This window comes from Acipenser ruthenus, chromosome 9, assembly GCF_902713425.1.
Source record: "Acipenser ruthenus chromosome 9, fAciRut3.2 maternal haplotype, whole genome shotgun sequence".
Taxonomy (NCBI): domain Eukaryota; kingdom Metazoa; phylum Chordata; class Actinopteri; order Acipenseriformes; family Acipenseridae; genus Acipenser; species Acipenser ruthenus.
This window is the reverse complement of record NC_081197.1, coordinates 40,324,723-40,344,113: the sequence shown is the minus strand read 5'-3', so window position 1 is coordinate 40,344,113 and position 19,391 is coordinate 40,324,723. Positions and strand designations below refer to the sequence as shown.

General features: G+C 35.5%; 1 protein-coding gene across 1 annotated transcript; it reads right to left on the bottom strand.

Annotated features, from left to right (window-relative positions):
* Window positions 1–320: 320 nt before the first annotated feature.
* On the bottom strand, window positions 321–19,182 carry LOC117406134 (MORC family CW-type zinc finger protein 3-like). Its single transcript, XM_059029984.1, has 18 exons — window positions 19,062–19,182; window positions 14,089–14,161; window positions 13,818–13,950; window positions 13,087–13,302; window positions 12,505–12,648; window positions 11,773–11,920; window positions 11,217–11,345; window positions 10,620–10,742; window positions 10,405–10,502; window positions 7,725–7,832; window positions 7,071–7,199; window positions 6,873–6,944; window positions 6,533–6,575; window positions 6,239–6,352; window positions 5,887–6,002; window positions 3,996–4,875; window positions 3,695–3,855; window positions 321–2,327 (listed from the first exon to the last, which is right to left on the bottom strand). Exons 1-18 carry the CDS (start codon window positions 19,155–19,157, stop codon window positions 2,177–2,179), a joined length of 2,934 nt encoding a protein of 977 aa, XP_058885967.1. The 5' UTR covers window positions 19,158–19,182; the 3' UTR covers window positions 321–2,176.
* Window positions 19,183–19,391: the final 209 nt, after the last annotated feature.

Here is a 19,391-nt window from a genome sequence, read left to right as displayed (position 1 = left end):
CCTGCAGCTTGCTGTACCATATAGAACACTAGTCAGTCCCAAACTGCCAAACTATACTTACATGTAGTAAGTCGCTGTGTGGTGGTTTGAGATCATTCAGCTGCCAAGGGGTCTGCTAATTAAAGTGACTGTTTTGCATTATCTGTGTATTCACTATTATAATGTTCACCCTATGCTGTTGTCCCCCATGATGATCATGCATCTTTTCACAGAATAATACACACACAAGAATAATACACACACTCTAGAATAATACACACACACTTTTACTTAGATTTATATTTAAAAAAAAAAAAAAAAAAAAAAAAAAAAAAAAAAACTTTGGCACCTGAACCTTTAAATTTAATTTAATTCAATAAAGAATCTTATAAACATAAAAGGCATAATAACAGCACAATAAAATCAAAACACATTGATTTACAAATAAATTGCTGTACAGAGATCTTAAGATACATTTATCTGTAAAATTAAACTATTACACAACCCTTTATATTCCAAGAATACAAATAAAAAAAAATTGCTCCAGAGAACATGTATAAAATAAGAAACGGAAACTGTACAACTTTTGTTAAAGCAACACGTTTTAAACACGAAAGTGATCTCTGGAACCTGACAACATTCAAACAATAAAAAAAAAAAAAGAAAAGGCATGCCCTTTCTATGTTTTTAAAAGTTAGAAAATGTGCAGGAGGGAACACCAAAAGAGCAACTTGATTACTAAATACACCTGGTCATAGAACTTGGTTCAGTTCTGAGCCTGAACTATATGTGGTTTAATACCTATTGTATTTGTATGAAAATAACTTTACACGGTCAAACAAATGAAGTAAAAAAAATAAGCCGCCTGAAAAGCTGACCATGCTTGAGTTTCAAATATCTGATCAGTGAAGTCTGACCAGGCATCACTGGCCTCAATTTTCAGTTTTACTGCTGGATCAGACATGACTGACCAGATTAACCATGAGACAATGTAAACAGGGATTAATACATGAAGAATTGCCAGGCTAATCTGCATAGTTTACCTTGAAGTGATTTACATTATTGTTTTAGCTATGAAACATCCACCAACAGTGTTGCAAGCGGATGGTTTGCCATTTTTCTTTTAATGCATTTTTTTTACTGCTTGAAATACAGCACAGTACATAAATGTACTGTGAATGTTGTTTTCCAGTACGGTAATTTAAAATGCAGTATAAACTGCATGCATGTAACTGTAAATTTAATGATATTCGGAAATTAAATTTCTATGCAAAACATGTGCCCTTAAAGGTTATTTGTGGTATGGTTTTTTTTTGGTTTTTTTAAAATTATTATTCTTTTAACCAGTCCAGTTCACATTTTAACTTAAGTTTAACATGAGCAAATAACAACTAAGTGGCAGTGAAAATGTATTTTTTTTAAACATAATTATATTAAACAATGATCATCCTGTAGGAAACTTGTTTTTAAAACGTGAAATCCCTTAACTCCATTGGTAAGGGAGAGGATTTTAAAAGATCTGACATTTACTGCATTGTTTGAAAGACAAATGAAATGTTTCAAACTGTAATGTTTCAGATTGGAAGATTCATGACTAGTTAAATATAAAAATATTTCTATTTACAGCATCAATTAAAATCAAACATAAAAAATAGCTTTTCTTAGAATAAAAATGTATGAAACTTACCATGAGACATTCTACCTAGTTCTGTATACCTACAGACATCCTACAATGAATTTAGTATATATTGTACTGTATTTTAATTTTCAGATGTTAATTGTATTATCCTCTCTGATAAATGTATAAAGAAAACAATAATTCAAGTTCTGGCATATAATCCAAATATTTTACTGACATGGAAAAGATATTGTCTGATATGTTTGTCTACCAGGAATTACTTATTCAGACACATTTCTTTCATTTTCAATATTCTCTTATGTTCTTAAGAAAACTTAATACTAGTTTTTATTCATTTAAACCTGAAGTAATAAACGTATCAGATTTTACTGATAAAATGTCAGAATCACAACAGAAAAATAACAAAAAGGTATAAAGTACAATATACGTTGGTTGATTTACATTCAGTTACAAGTTTAAATTCTCAAAAAAAAAAAAAAAAAAAAAAGAGATCCCATCTTGTAAAAGAAGAGATGTCTTTGTCTGCAAGGCAGAGTGGCTGGTTTTCTTTGCATTTTTTCATGTTGCGCTGGTTAACGTCACTTGATCCAACACTTGGTCCAAAATCTCATCAATAACATCACTCTCATAGTTCACTTGCTGCAAATCCAGAGCGGGAACAAAGCTAACCAGCAACTTCCCTACACTAATCCGAAGGGACCTCAGTCTCCTGTGTCAAAACAAAACAAGACTGATTTAGTGTAGAGAACAGCCTAACACACACACACACACACACACACACACATATATATATATATATATATATATATATATATATCCGACTACTATCATTGGCAATAAATAAAAAAAGACAACCAACAAAATAAAAGCAGAAGGCTTCATGCACTGAAATAAATTCGTAACAGCAATCTGTAGAACAAAACCACAATACATTAAGAAAATAAGTAACTGAATGAAGTTAATAATAACTGAATGAAGTTAAGATTACAATGTATACCAAATAAGTGAACTTTAACTGCTGGTTTAACAAATCCAGAAATGCCAATACTTGAGTGAACAAAATAGCACCTGCCCAGCAAAATGAGGTGTTGTAAGTATCCAGTCAAGTAAAGTGGAGGTAAAATATATATTTTAGTTTCAAGTGAAATCTATAATTCTCTTACTTGTGCATTTTGTTACCATGAATAAAAAGATGTAAGAAAATAGTGCTATAAAAACAAACACTAATTGCTTATGCTATGTAAGTTGGCTTTCCAACGTCTTGTATCCCTCTTGATCCATAATGCATAGCACTTTTCCCGGTACATCAACTTTCCGAAAACATTCTCCTGTGGGCACTTTTACTTTTTCTTGCTTCTTTCCAATGAACACCGTTACTTTTCTTTCTAACCAGGCCCACCCAGACTCGTTTTTAATTTCTCTTTCTCAAGTTCTAATATTTTCGTAATTTTCTGCATGTGAACTGCAGCACTGCACCCCAACTGTTTAATTCACAGTACTTGTTTGTGGACCAATGAATTAGCAACTTGCCAAGACAGCCGTCTGCAAGTGCAATGTAAAAACAACCGCCTTAGTGAAATTGCGCCTTATTTTTTGTTTCATGTAAAAAAATAAAATAAAAAAATACAAACCTCACCAACTGTCACAAATGTGTTAATAGTTTTAAAGAAAAAATTATATATATATAAAAAAAATAAACACATCAGGAACCAACCCTGATCTGCATTGATCACATCAAGAGCCACGGGGGATGGAGTAAAAGCAGAAAAACACCAATCAGCAGAGATTTTCATCTCTGATTTAACTAATATCTGAGACTGTTTAGGCTGTGGTTCCCAAACTATGTCTGAGTGCAGCCATTTCAATTCACCTGATTTTTAATTTACTGAGGTTCCATGTCTGTCTACAAAAGTAACAGATGATTAAACTGAAATCTTATATTAGCAGTTACAATAAATATGAAAGCATGTCCACAAGCACCAACAAAAAACAGGGATTACTTTACGTGGGAGAGAAACAGGATATAAAAAAACTGAAGAGCGGATTGGTTAAACCACGTTTATTCTAAATTCTTACCAACTCTCTTCAGAGTTGCCCACGACATCCTCAGGCATAGTTGAGCTGCAGCCCTTGTTTTCTTGACTTTTCTGCTTTTCAGATCTCAGATTTTCAATGGCCTTCCTTAACTCTTCACATTGTGGCATGACCCGAGCTTTCTCTTGCCGAAGCACCTCAAGCTACATAAACAGTGCAAAAGAAAAAGGCAATTAACATTGCATGGTTTTGAACTAATTTTGGTCATTCTGCTCTCACTTGTAGAGCCTTTACCAACCACTTTTAATGTATTTATATTCTCACAGATTAACCGAATACTCACTTCAGCCTTGTATCCTTTATTTTCCTGCATACACTTATCCAGCTGTCTGAATAGGTCATCTAGCTGTAAGGCTAGTTCATCATCATTGTTGTTACTTTTCTCTGACAAAGCACATTTACTGCAATCAGCTTTCACAGTCTCCTGTACTTTGCATTGCTCCCTCAACTCTTCCATCTCCTTCAGTGTTTGCTCATAAACTTTTGCCATCTCCACTTGGCTCAGCCGGCAAAAATCTGACCCTGGCATTGTCATCTCTCCCAGAATCTGGCAGTCGATCTCAGTGTATTGATGGCAGACTTCTTTCTTCAAGTACTTCTGTTGTAATTCATGAAGCTGTGTCTGTAAATCGGTTATCTGGCATGTCAGAGTGTGAACCTGATTCTTATAGTCGTCCCTTTCCTGGGATGTGGTGTCTAATAGCACCATTAGCTCATCCTGCTGCACCTGGGCCGCCACCAGGGTTTTCTTCCAACGCTCTTCATCACTTTTTACGTTCTCCTTCACCTCTTTAGCCATGTCTCTAACATCCCGAGGAAGGTTGTCCTCCTCTTTCGGGATCAAGTGGGGTTTGCCCTCTGTCTGAGTCGTCATGGACCTGCATTGCTCCAGAGGAGAGGAGACACTGGGGCATCCATTCTCTGACTCCAAGTGGCTGTCATCGGAGCATTCCATGCGCATGCCGATGTGCTCCAGGCTGTCCCTGCGTTCCACTTTGACCCTGGAAATGTCAAGCTTCCTACAGGGTTTTGGGGTGCTCTTTGTTTCAACTATAACAATATCATTGTCTTCTATGGAAGTTTCCCCCTCTTCACTGACTCCATTCACTTTCATCTTCTTCAAATTCAGGTTGCCGGTGTCCACAGGCATTGTTCGTTTAATGCTGAGAACACAAGAAAATGAAATTATTTGGTTAGGTTGGTAAATGCAGCAGGTATCCGATTTAGGCTTTGTCACTGTACAGTAAAATACAGTTTAGCTTTAATGCAAGAGCATCTCAAGGAAAGAATGCCAGTGCAATCTCTAACAGAGTAAGCCAGAACAACAGAAATATTTTAAGATGATCATTGACCAAGACCAAATTAAACCCTTGAGTTTTCTTTGTATGAGGTCATAGTTTTAAAGACAGACAACAGTTAGAGACAGGTTAGCCTAAAAAAAAAAAAAACAAAAAAAAAAAACAACAGTCTTGTATGACTGCTTGCTATTTCCCATACATTGAATCCATTTGCAGTATCTAGGTATTCTTTCATTTTTAATTAGCTGAAAAATGTAAGTGTAGCACTGTATTGCCAACTTTCCATGCTACGCTATGGACTTTCTGGTTCAATAAAGGTTAACATAATCCTGCAAGTTTTGATGTTTATTTTGTAGTCTGCAGTAGGTAGTTGCAGAAACCAATTTGAGGTAAATCATGAACACTGCATTTATCAAATATTTTGCAATGTTTTTTTTTTTAACCAAGATATTAAGTAAACAAGGGACATTCTCCACTCCGTCAGTTAACATGGATAGCATTGTGGGACTCCTGTGAGACAGCTTGCTCATTAAAATCACTGGCATATATTTAAAAAGAGCAACCAATTATCTAAGCTAGTAGGTTAGGTAAAACCGACAACAAATGTCCCACTCTGAAATACTTTTTAGTAACACTACACACACACTCTCATCATCTCCCTGAGTTTTAAACACAATGCATTTGATATTCGATATATGTACTGTATACAGTTTACCTCAGTGCAGACAATGTGTGAGAATTGGTCATTTACGACAGCTCAGTCCAAGTAAGGGAAATATCAGTCCCAGATGCATGAAGGAGTAGCACATTTATACAGCATGTAGTTGAGAGAAAAAAAAATCCTTTGCAGAACCAAAGTCCTCTTTATACAAGTACCTTGGACTTCTCGTAGCAGCCAACGATCGGACATCTATGATCTGCAAGGTTGTGTTGTTACTGCCTGAAGCAGTAACGATGGACGAGCTGTGACTGGGTATTGTTATTCTGCAATTCTACATGAGACAAGCAAATTCAGAAACAGAATTTCAAATCACTTTGTATACCTTAAAATACATTTATTTTTGTTACACTACTATACTGGAAACACCAGAATAAAAAATAAAAAACAAACAAACAAACAAATAAATAAATAATAAGCGCTCTCAAGATGTCACAAAAATATATAAACAAACATGGATTAGTGCTTCAAGCCTCCTAATGAAAGAGAATGGTATTTCTGTAAACGTACATTCTCACTCAATCTTCTCTTCAGGGCCTCATGATCCCTTTGTAGTGCTTCTTTTTCTTTTCTGAGTTTTGAAAACATTGTTTGCATTTCTGATTTCCTCCTTTCTTCATCCATCTAAAATGATAAATGTGTGTTATTGGGTGGGTGAATATGAACCAAAACTGTGGTGCCACAATGGAATTAGCATAAACTATCAACATTCTGCAATCATGACTTTGATATAGAGTAAATACTCAATGACAGCAAGAATGAAAGCCATTAGAGTCAGGATGTTAAAGAGCATTTAGTTCTTACCTGCTGTCTAGTTAGCTCCTGCCTGATCCTATTACTCCTCTCCCTGGGAAAAAATAAATAAATAAATAAAAATAGACACATCAGCTATACTGAATTCCAGACTCTGAAAAATGTAGGTGTGCTAAATTATGTGCGGGGGGGGAGGATTAGATATTGCTCACTTTTGTACCTTCATTTGCAAATATTTGTAAACACTGAAGAAAAGCTGAATTATTAACCCATATAGTACACTACACCCAAACAAAACCAAAAGCAGCATCCAATAATGTACAGATCTCAGCCTATTTCTTTACTAATTCAGGGCTGTGTATATAGTGGGGTTGGTAAAACTGAAACATACTGTCTGTAGGTTTTCTCATAGGTGGCATGGATTTCATCCTCATCTTCTGGTTCTTCCTCTACAGAGCAGTTCCTGGAAAAAGAAGGAGGTTTAGCTCATAAAATCATTTTTTCAGACAGCTACACTCCACCACGAGTACTTGTTTTAGAGCAATCAAAGTAGAGACATTAAAAAGCCTTGAAGGTCTTTCTAACTCACCTAAACTGTGTATTAGGGTTCATTTGGCAGTACCATTTTTCAGGCAGTCTATCTGGATCAATGCCATCAGGAAGTTTTCTCCATTTCAAACAACTGTCACACTGCACCCAGTTCTGATCAGGGCGCTTCCTGTAAGACAAACAGAACAGCAGCAACGTGTTGTTATACTGGAGGAGAAATAGTTACATTTAAAATTGCATTATATAGGTGTGTTTATCTTTTACACATGCAATCTTTGTTAAAAAATAAATAAAATCAATTCAACTTGTGACAAGTGAATACTGTTCTAGTTTGTTGCATTTGATCTAGCATATTTTTTGGCGTATACATTCAAAGATGTTCATTTTGAATCTCAGCTTGGGGGTGGGGGGGGGGGGGTCTACCTTCATTTTATCACACAGACAAAAATACATTTGTTACTCATGTAGAGGTCTGTAAAGTGCTTAAACTTCTGTTATTCATCAAACTACTTAAGCTGCTAATAGATGAAATTGATAGCAAAGTAAGTCAATAAAGGTCATCCTATTAAGATTGCTGAAATTGCAACTTTTCAGTGCACTTGTAACCAATATCAATCCATGGATAAATTGATCACCCACTGTCTCCCCCTTTTTTATTTAAATACAGTATCTTTTTTTGAAGGCTGCCACTTACTTTGTATCCTCTAATGGTACACTGCTGGTTGGGTCCTCTCTCTTTCGTTTGTATGTAGTTTCATTCCAATAATCTCCGAGTTTAGTACCCAAGGCTTGCATGGTTAGTCTGAAAAAAATATACCAAATAAAGTCGAATGTAATTCATTTCAAAATCTTAAGTTATCACGTTGGGCAAACTGAAAACATCTACAACAATAAAGCACTTTCTGGCATGTTGTATGCGGCTTGGTTTGAGACTATAGTACATTTTAGATTTAAAAGAACACACGAAGCAATTAAAGGAAGTGTAGAAATTGAGCAGTTTCCAATCTAATATTTAAGTTCGGATAGATCTAGGACTTACTATAAACACCTACTAGACAAGGAAAGTGCAATTAATAGCAGCAGTTTATTGAATACAAAAAAACGAAAGAACATAAAATCTAAAAAGTCAGAAATAACTCTTATGCATCAAAGATAATCAATAGTATCAAACCTTCAATCTAACTGACCTAAATATACTTTTCTACAGTCTGCAAGTTTACTTAAAAGCTCTTCATGTAAATAACGAGGTAGTCTAACTTTTCAGTTACTCTTGAAAGGTTGTGTAACTATAGTAACAATTACTCGTTATGTTTTATCTAACTATTTTATCCAATTAGGTTTCATGTGGAGAATGTAACAGATTAAACTTAGGGCTTGAAGTTTTCAGTTTTAACCAAAAACCGAATAAACACCCCCATTTTTTGAAACCGATAAACCTGGGTTTTGGCAATATATTTAAAATAATGTCAATCATTCACTACTCTATCTACAGAAAGAAAAAGGCTTTCAGAAGGCAGGCAGTGAGCAAAGGCATTGCTACTTATTATTTATTCCGTCTCATGTTTTAATATATATGTATTTACAAAATTCATAAATATCAAGAAACGAGTGGATATAAGCAGATACTATTTCATGAATTAAATTTATCGTATATACGTTTTTTTTCCTTATTACTGATGATAATGGAATGAATAACTATTTTATTCATAAATATTTATTTTGAGAAACTAAATCGAGTAGTGTCCGTTACTTAGTATAAAGACCCAGAGAATAAACGTGTATTATGTCATTGCAATCACGCAGGTGACACAATGTCTTATAATTTGCCCAAATATCAATATTTTTCAACAAAACCTTGAGGAAGTATTGTAAGGTCCGTCCGGTCATAGCATAACGCGTTTTTATACATGTATCTCTAAGACGAATACATAATAAATATTTAACATTAACAAAAAAATTAAAAAAATAAATAATATTGTGTTGAAAAAAAAAGTTTGCATGGTTTCTGAAGTACTGAAAAAAAGGACACCATTTCCAAGATGCTACTGTAAAAAATAGATTTTTAGTGACTTTATAGGAAGAGAGTAAATTACAGCCAAAAAACACTTGGTCCTGGGGAAGCAACCCACTGAAAAATGCTTGGTTCTGAAAGGGTTAAAACCCTTTGCAGTCCATTTATTAAGTGCATGTCAGGCGCATCAGGTCCAATTTATTTTCACGCGCGCAGTTAATTTTAGACGCGCTGTTTAAAAGTATTTTTTTCCACAGTCAAACAGGTTTAAAAGGCCCTGCATATCAACAAAGCACTCACTGGCATCTCCAGCCCCGCCCCACCCTTTCGTTCGCTACAGCTTTCACATATGCTAAGAAATTATTAATAATAATAATAATAATAATAATAATAATAATAATAATGTCGTACATACCGATCGATCGATCATCTCCTGATCACTCGTTTTATCACCAAATTCCTCAATAATGCGATCCAAGTCATTATTTTATTACTATAACATCTCAAAAAAGCTCTGCAAATGTCTGTGTTATTCTCTGTGCGCTGATTCAGTAACAGGCAGCTTGTTTCCTTATGGCCGCCCCTATCTGATGCCAAGGGCAAGTATGACTAATCATGAGATACCCCCCCTTTTTTTCTTTTCCAGGCTTGTCTCTGCTCCTGTCGCTCCCACTCGGCCATTGAATGGTTTTCTTGGCTTCTTCCAGCGAAAAAACGACTAGAAACCTGTTTTTTGCATTTTTTTGATTGGACCAGATAGGAATAATTGCAATGTTGGACTAGGTCCGACATAGGAACGCAAAGGGTTAAGGTTTAATTCAGGGATGAACCAAAAGTTACTGTAAATATAAAAACTGCAGTACAGTTATGCTTCTACAAATGCATATTCAAGTTTTTTCTTGTGTACAACAACTACCTAATTATTATTTAGTACGATTAACATTATTAGTATAGTTACATAAATATCCAACCTTAAATCACAGTACCATGATGAATGATAAAACCTTAAATGTGGACATCCTCACTGTAACACAGTATGTTAACCTTTGAGTATGTATTAGTGAAATGTACATTTTATGATACCTTTGGTTTTTCAGAGTTAGAGAGCATTGTGCTCCTTTTTGGCTGGGCTTATGTAGTCTTTTATGCAGTAGGGGTCTGTGGTGCACTTTCCATATAAGGTAATAATTCCAGTTCCAGAGTCTTAGCTTTTGTAATTATAATGGCTTTTTCTAAACGTAGTTTGATTCCGTGGAGCCAGGTTGCCAAAAATTATTCCTACTTAATTAGTCTGGTTGCCAATAATTAATCAGTTCACCAGGAATACCTCATACAAATGTCTGTGTCCTAAAAAATACATTACCTGTATTCATTGGTGTAGTCAAAATCCTGTTTGTTATGAGTTGGTTTCAAAAAATTGCATTCAACGACTCCAATTACCCCAACACCTTCGTGGCTGGCCTATAAAAATAAAATTAAAATTAAAATGCAATAGGGTTATTATCAACAGCTAATCTTATCACAGCCCTACAAACCTACATGCACAATCTTCCAGTAATGTTCCTTTTGTACACCTACCTTGAGCTGACCTCCGACCCGCACGTAGGCTTTAATGAGGCGGTTTCTGTGGTACATCATAATACCGTACTGCTCCTTGCTCTTTGTGTTATAGCCAAAAGTCATGACAACATTTTTGCTTTTCTGATCAGAAAGTTTAGGAAAAACAAGTTAAAGCAATGTTTGCTAGCGTTTTCCTATTTCCAGACCATTTCAGGGTCCTTCCTAGACTCCATGTAGAGGTATGCAGAGTGCTCCTTTGATGTAACTGAAGATGTGTTAATTCTCTAGAATTCATAAACACACACAAATAGCACATAACAAAAACAACAAGAGCAAAGCATCCCTGTAGTATAATTCAATGGGTACGACATATTTAGATCAAATGGTTTGTAAACATGAACTAAATAGACATGTTACAAATATCATTATCATTGATATACCCAGAAGTTTAATTTCCACTGGACACCACCTGTAATTGAAGTTTAAGAGAATCATGGAATACAGCTTGTAAAGACGCTGTTTGAAATCCTACAAAAAAGTTAAAATCAAGAATGCTCAATGAAACATTACAACTTTAAAAAACGCACAGTTGGTTCTGTGTGATACAAAGGATACCAGAAATGACGGTTTGTAGGTATCTTTTTGAATGTATGCAAGACTTTTAGAAATTAGTTGCGTTTTCACTTTTTGCCCATTGAGAATAATCTGCATCCGGGGTTTCAGGTACAAGATACTGCAGTAGGCCTGAAAAAGACAGAAGTTGTGGTTTTAAAACATTTTATTTTTAATGAAGATGCTAAACATTCTAAGCAAAGTACAGACAACAATCTGTTATCAATATAATGTTCATGCAGTTATAGGTGATTGCTGAAACTCCTGGCTCCTGATCATTTCAAAAACATACTTAACCCTGGACCGTGTACAGGACTAGTGCGAGTTTCTAACCCTGCTTATTAAAAGTATGATAAATACAGATATCACTCTACTTGCCAAAAATGTCATTTATTTTTATTTTTTTATTTTTTTTAATCAAAGTAGTACAATATGTTGTTTGTGCTATTTTGTTTTGCAATGCCGCTTTGGGTATTATCCTCCCCCTCAAGGTGGAGAATAAGGTCATATAATAGATAATAAGGGTTACAAAACAAATGTGCCTTTTTCCCCTCCTCACCCGTAATGAGTAGTCACTCTCTGGAACAGTCTGGTCCATTCTTTCTTGCCTCTTGTAGTTCTCATTTGTGTTATCCAACACGTCAGCTGGGATCCTGATGTCGTATTTGTCTGCATCAAAATCAAATTCTGTTTTTCCTTCATTAGACCTGAAAAATGTCAGATGCCTCATCATAAACAGAGCAGAATGAGTCACATTAAAATGATGTATGCTGTGGTATAATATGGGGTAAAAATACAGAAGGGAGATACATAGGACCCTGAATAGTATGCAGTCTTTACCCTGGAACGCAAGGTATGCGTTAAAAAAATATGTTTGAAAAATAAATGTAGTTCTTAGTTCTGTTTAAATGAGGAATGAAAAACTACATCTCCCAGAATGCCTCAGTTATCCAAGAACACTGACTGGCAATCAGTTAATACACCTGTTTGTTATTTAACGAGCTAGGCAGGTATAAAAGGACAGGTTTTAAAAGACAATAGCTGTTATGTGTGAATGTAGGGACCTGTGTATAGACCTGAATATGGTGTGTGTTAAAACAAAGTGTAATAAAACTGATTTGTAAATGATCTATTAAGTCAGTAAACTGGATTATCCATCTGACAAAGTTAGGGGTCCTGTTAACTTTAGCGCTCCAATAAATGTGTTTGACATGTACTTTGATAAACCTGTATTATATAAAAATAATTGTTGGCTGAACATGAATAAATATCATTATTATTATTAACTTACTTTCTTAAATTCCAAATAATGATCCTTGTTCCACGCTGCCCTATAATGGCTTCCAGTTCTGAAATGAGTGCACTTTCAGAAGAGAACAGCGAATACTGCAGTATTGCATTTAAACTTGCCTGGGATTCTTCTCTGCTCTTGCGTAATGTAGCAAGTTAAGGAGTATTTTCTGGAACTGTACACACTCGCACAAGCAAGAAATGGTGTGCTGCAAACTCTTCATTGTGTCTTAAACAAGGTCACATGAGTTTATATAGCAGTACAGAATAAGACCACGTGGAAACTAGCTGTGTTTTTTTTTTTTTTTTTTTTTTTTTTTTTTTTTTTAATTACTGGCTTTCAAAGATTTCTCACAAGAACTAAACTGGCTAATGTTAAATTGCCACAGCTGCTACCTTTGAATGTCTTCTACAGAGTCAGCTGCAGTGCAGAGCGGACAGCTATGGGGTATTACATTACAGAGTGCCACGCCTCTAGAGCATCACGATGGAGCACCACTGTGCCAGTCCCTCAGCTTTCAAGTAACAAGCTCTAAATTAACAAAACATTTAGGGAAAACACTTTACAATCAAAAGGATATGTTGGCCCAGGTAGTAGGTTATTATAGGTACAACCACATTCTCTGATTTGATGGCTTCAAGGTAGCTCTGAGACAGAAAGCCTATGCTCATGCTTGTGCCGTTTTTACTGAAAACGAGCGCATCTCTTCCCAGGCGCATAGAACCAGATTTAAATCCATTTCCATATAATCCAACTGGAACATGGCCCTTCACAGCAAATTTGTCACTGAAGCCAAAGCTGTAAGAAAAATAAACAAGTAGATCAGTAACATACAGCTGTAAATTAAAAAGTGATCAATATGAAAGTTAAAATCCACGTGCTACATCTACCGTATATTCACGCAAAAAACAGAATTACGTGCGATACGACAGAAACTTTCATATGACACCTGATTCTGATAATCACTTTTACTTAAGCTAAGAAAGGTCCTTAGCTATTTTATTCACAATTGAACAAGTGGTTTTCTGTATATATATATATATATATCTATATATATATATATATATAAACAAACCTCAAGTAGTGTTGATCTTGATGAGGATGCCTGCAGTGCGGAGAGTTGAAAGGATTGAGCGAGTTTCAGGTTCCCTGTTGTGGTCACGCGTAGCATATATAGATTGAGTACACCTTCCAATTACTGCCATCAGCTACAACACTGTACAATCCCTGTTGTCTTTAATATAAGGTTTAGCACCCACATGTGTACACTTTGACAGCATATGCTGCATTCATCATACTTTAAAAATACTCGCCTCAACATTTTGTGCATCTTGTCCCGATCCATTCCATTTCCATTATCCATGAAAGTCAAACAATTCTGACCATTAATCAGCGTCTTGTCAATCCACAGCTGCTTAGCATTCACATCTGGATCATATGCGTTATCTGGAAATAAATATATACAAAATTAATACAGCATTTGACTTTCTTATGGAAGTCAGATTAAAGTAGTCTGTTCTTAACATGAAGTAGTCAGACTCCACAGCTAAATTCACAGGTTACATTTTTAAATACAGTGCTCACCTATCAACTCAGCAATGGCACTGAAGGGCCAGGTGTGACTGGTAGAATTTGTATGCAGAAACTTCGGACAAAGCTGAAACAAGAAGATAAATAGAACATTAATGAGGCATTGTACTCCCACACTTACTGTATGTATAGTAACAGGGAAACTGTCTGCCTCAAATTAAACCTAAAAAAATGCACCAGGATTCCCATTCAGTCCAATTTGACAGAATATTTTACAGTAACAGGGACTGCATCCACCACCTATAAAAAGGGTTAATTTCCGAATAACCACGGATAGGCGGTTTTTGCAATCCAGGGTGGTTCCCCAGTCCTTTAATAAATATACTGATGTGGCTTATGTTAATGGCAGTGGGGTGATCATTTGATCAAGGGTGAAAACACAAGAACGTACCTGTTGCAGACAGGACGTTCACCAGCATTTAAATGATTGCCTTACATAAGCAAACAAGCCGCAGGTAAAATGGAAGACATTATTGATACTAGTGGTACCTCTTTCTGCAATAAAAGTCTATGCCAGGCTCTGCATATTAACAGGGTTTTTTTTGGTGTGTTGCAAACAGGACTCACAAAAAAACATATTTTTTAAAACATGTAGCTTTACATGCAAATTCCTGTGTATTAGAGGTGTAAAACAACTACATACCCATGTTATCAGGGTATCAATGTTTAATAATATCAAACAATACATTGCTTGAACAGTAGCAAAAATGTAATAACTACAGTAACATTGTGGACAGGACAAAAATATAACAAAATAGAAAAAGCTGATTTTCTAGGTGTAACATTTGTGTACCATGTCCTGTTAACGTGAAACTTAACTCAGAACAGCTTTAAAAGAAACAATGAATAAAAAATAATGAAAAAAGTGAACAGCAACATATGTGCAGTAGGAAGAAAAAAACAGTGCTCAAGACCAGTGTGACTGTGGCACGGCAATGACTGCGAAGACCACAGAATATGGGGACCTCGAGGTATTTGTTAAAACAAACACTAATGAAGAAATGTCAATGTAAATCATGCAAGAGGCCATTCAGAATTATATTTTGCTGAATTTATCAAACACATGCAAACAGATGGACATGCTTTGCTTGTGTAAAATGTTGATTTTGTGGCACTTGATGCAAGATATCTGACAAGTGCAGTTTCTAGTCTGTAATCCATAGACGTTTTAAAGCAAAATTCATCTATGGCAAGCTTAATTATTCTCAATTCTACACAAACGCAATTTGTTAGTGTTTTTTTTTTTTAACAAACGTTTTGAATGGAAACATTTTACGGTACTGTCTAGAGTCCGCAACGCTCAGGAATAGATCACTTTAGGTATTGTCTTTGAGGGAGGTGGAAACATTTTAAAATAATTTAGAAATTCAAAATCTAGAGACTTTTTCAGCGCTATACAGATTGCAGGGGCGTTTCTAGCCTTGCAGCTTGACTGGTTCTCTAAATTCTTCAATATACACCAAAGGTTCCCCATGATCCCAACCCACCTCAACAAATGTATAACATACTTTAAGGAAATGTTTCTTTCAGTGCAGTTTGGAACACATTTGCAAGTAAATTTAAATAACATACTAACAGTACAACTATAATAACCAATACATGGAGTAATTAAAATATTAAAAATAGCTTCAGTCTGTTTTTCTCCACTCTTTCTCTAAGAGCAAAAACCCTCCCTATTGTAATATAACGCAATATTACCTCGTAATAATGCAACAAATATTTGTTTCTTTATGTAGCCAATGAGCTTCCATACATGTTTAATCAAGTTTTGAGAAAAATAAGGTTCATGTCTAACCATTGCATAATCAACTAGTAAATAATATGAGGCGTCGTTAGTGGCAATTCAAACTGACGCCTCATACACTACACACTGAAATATCATACACTACATAGTGAATACACATACCCTACATACTGTCTTGCTACTGATGATTTAGGGTCAAGATTCCTTAAAGCACTTTTCTGTTCACAAATTCATTTTTTTAATTATTTTGTTTTACCCACGCACAGGGTGGTTCAAATCAGGTCGCCTGGTCGCCAAATGCGACCTTCAATTTTAATATGGCCAGTAGACTACAGTAAAGTCGCCACATTTCTGTTGTAAAGGCTTTCTGCTTAACTGTCAGACTCTGCACCGCCCTGTTGATCTGGCAGAGCCAACCCTTTTGTGGAACCAGACCCCTTTTCTTGTTTCCATAGTAACGCGCACCAGGCAGTCAAGTTAGAGTAAAACAGTGGAAATTATCCTTCTGAATTCATTCTGCGTTGTCTGCAGTTCGGAAGAGACAGCTATTGCGAACTTAAAGAAAATTAAGAAACTAAAAAACTTTAAAAGCAAGTAGATTTCCCTCAACCCCAACAACAACAAGGGATGAAAGAAGTGTTGAGGTGTCACAGACAGGGGGTTTAAAATAACTACACAGCTTTTAAAAAATTATTCGTGTTGCAGGAGTGATGCTGCGCTACAGGCCATTGAGTTTCCTTGACATGCTCAGTTGATCAGCTTAGGCGGCATGAGAAATAAAAAATAATTCTCAAAATATGTCTCACTTACCCTAAATAAAACGTGAAAGAAACCAAAGCAACAGTCAAATCTATTTGCAGTTGGATTTGGAAAACCTACATCTGGCCATCTCCATGAAAATGAGAATGTAACAGAAGATGAGGAGGAGGAGGAGCTAACAGAGTGTTAGTATTTTAGCCAGCTTGTCTATGAAAGTAAATGGAAAATAAAGAAATTCCCTGGATTTTATATATAGTTATCTCCCCTGGCATTTGATTAATATAGTTCTATTTCTTGGCATTTTATGTGGAGTTTGATTGTTTGTTACAAAATAATCCTATACGGACAGTATTTTATAAATTACCCAAGATACATACAGATTTATTAAATCCACCAGGCAACCGTGGCAGGAACTGGAACAGTGACTGAGCTATTATCTCAATATGCTGATTACCACACTAAAGCTTTAGTACAATCATTGCCCTCTTATATTATAAAATATTATTTTAAATTTGAGGAGGTATATTATTTACAGATTTAAAGAACTGCAATGGTTTGGTCTTTTGCATCTAATTATGCAAAATTATTGAGTTGAATTATGTACAATCCCTATATCTCTCTCATGAAAAATTGGTATAGATACAGACAGTGTTTTTTTTTTTTTTATTATTTGGACAGGTAATTCATTAGAACTGGAATTTGGGGTACAGGCTACATCAATTATAGAATGCCTTCTATTTAATTCAGTTTGGTTGGTAATCTCAATTCAGTATATTTTCTAGATGTACATTTTATTAAATGAAAAGTTGAAATACATTTGTGTAGAAAGAAAACAGATCCAAATAATGTACTCGATTTACAAGTTATCATATACCAACTTTAAAGCAGAATTTCACACTGGCAGTCGTACCCGGGTCCTGGCTGCCCCGGTGACAATCCTGCATGCTGTGAAACCACATACCTGGGCCATACCCGGGTTGACCCGGGTCCCAGCGACACACCTCAGGTGTGTTTAGCCATATTTATGTTGCTTGAGACACACCATGTGCCAGATTGCAGCAGGGATGAAGAAAGGTTTGTTCTCATCAATATTTGGTCTGACGGTGAATTAACTAATTGTAATAATCACACAATAGATACAAATGTAATTAGTTTTGTTTGAATATCCCCTGAGGAAAACAATAGCCTGTCTGCTGTTTATATATATATATATATATATATATATATATATATATTTTTTTTTTTTTATGCGATTTCCCTGTGTAGTGAGCATTTTTCACATTGGTTTCCGACATTGTTACATCGGTAGATTTGAAACGCCGGGTTCAGTACAATAAAGATGGTGAATAATATGGTGGTCATTGAATAAAACTGTGTCAATTGAAAATGGCATTTTTATCTTAAAACTTACTTGTTATATAAATGCATAGCTTGCACAGTTGATAACTAAACATATATATGCAATTAAGTCATTTTAACATTTTGACTGTGTTCCCAATTTTGGTACCAAGTATTGGAGACTGACCAATTTCAGTGTGTAGTGTATGCGACTTCACTGTGTACTATGAGGTGTCAGTTTTAATTATGTCATTAACGGCGGCTCATAAAATAAAACTAGTATGTCAGTAAGAATACTAACATACATCCTGTCGTGTGTAAATTCAAAATGAGCGCTGTATCAGACTAAAACGTTGCGCATGACTCATAACAACACACACAGAGACACCCCCATAATGACCGAGTCATGCAAACAATTATAATTCAAAAGGAAGTAAAGCCACTTAACTACTAAAAACAACGTCTAAGGTAAGCGAAAACTAAACCAATAAAAATGCAATGGACATCCCCGACGTTTTTTATTATTATTATTATTTTTCAAAATTGGAAGCATGGCAACTTAAAAAAAAAAAAAGCAATGCTAGTCTTATTTCACGCACAGCCGCGACTGAATGTGAATCGCTACAACACTGCGAGACAGTATCCACGTTTGTAGATTGTTTATTTAGCGTTTTTACCCATGTACAGTGAAAGTTTGTATCTATACAGTGTTGTTATTTTTTTTTTATAATGATGTTATCGACTTCCTCATTTATCACAGTAATTCACAATGCTTACATATATACTGCGAACTCAACATTTGATAAACAACAGAAGGTATTTTCCGGTTAACTTGAATTATCCAGAAACGTGACAATTCTCAACTTGAAGGATTTATCTTTCATATTCGACATTTACTGACATCAACGCCGTTGCTGTTGTTTATGAATAAGGTCGGTACCAGCACTACCAACCTCCAGTATGCATGGTTTACTACGTTTCCCCGCCAACATCAACATGCCATCTAAACTCCGATTACAATCACCTGTACGCCCACGATTCAGACTGTAAAAGAGCTCAATACAAATTATATACAAATAAAACAGATTTGCATCATCACGGAGGGTGTTAAAATGGTAAAACTTACCGCACTCAACGGAATCCCATTCTCTGTTTGCGCAGCCATCTTTCCGAATGATTTGGTTCGCAGTGCGCATACTCCAAACCTGAAACGCCCATCCATACGTCAGCCCTGGGCATGACGCTCCACGCTATCACGTGCAACGTCATAGTTTTGATGTACATTGCACAGTGCTTGTGTTTTTATTGTTGTACATGTTATGTGTTGCGAACTGGTTTGAAATGCGGTAACAAATTACATTGGAAACCAATGTAAGCGTTCTTCATTGCATTATTGAATTCATAACACCATAACAAATTTATACTCATTAATTGTTAAGGATATGATTTTGTCACG

Excerpts from the sequence above, each read along its gene's own strand:
- LOC117406134 (XM_059029984.1), bottom strand. The coding sequence starts at position 19,157 with ATGGATGGGCGTTTCAGGTTTGGAGTATGCGCACTGCGAACCAAATCA. Across the intron at positions 6,576-6,872 it reads TATGAGAAAACCTACAGACA|GGAGAGGAGTAATAGGATCA; the intron begins GTATGTTTCAGT and ends ATTTTTTCCCAG. Across the intron at positions 3,856-3,995 it reads ATAAAGGATACAAGGCTGAA|CTTGAGGTGCTTCGGCAAGA; the intron begins GTGAGTATTCGG and ends CTGTTTATGTAG.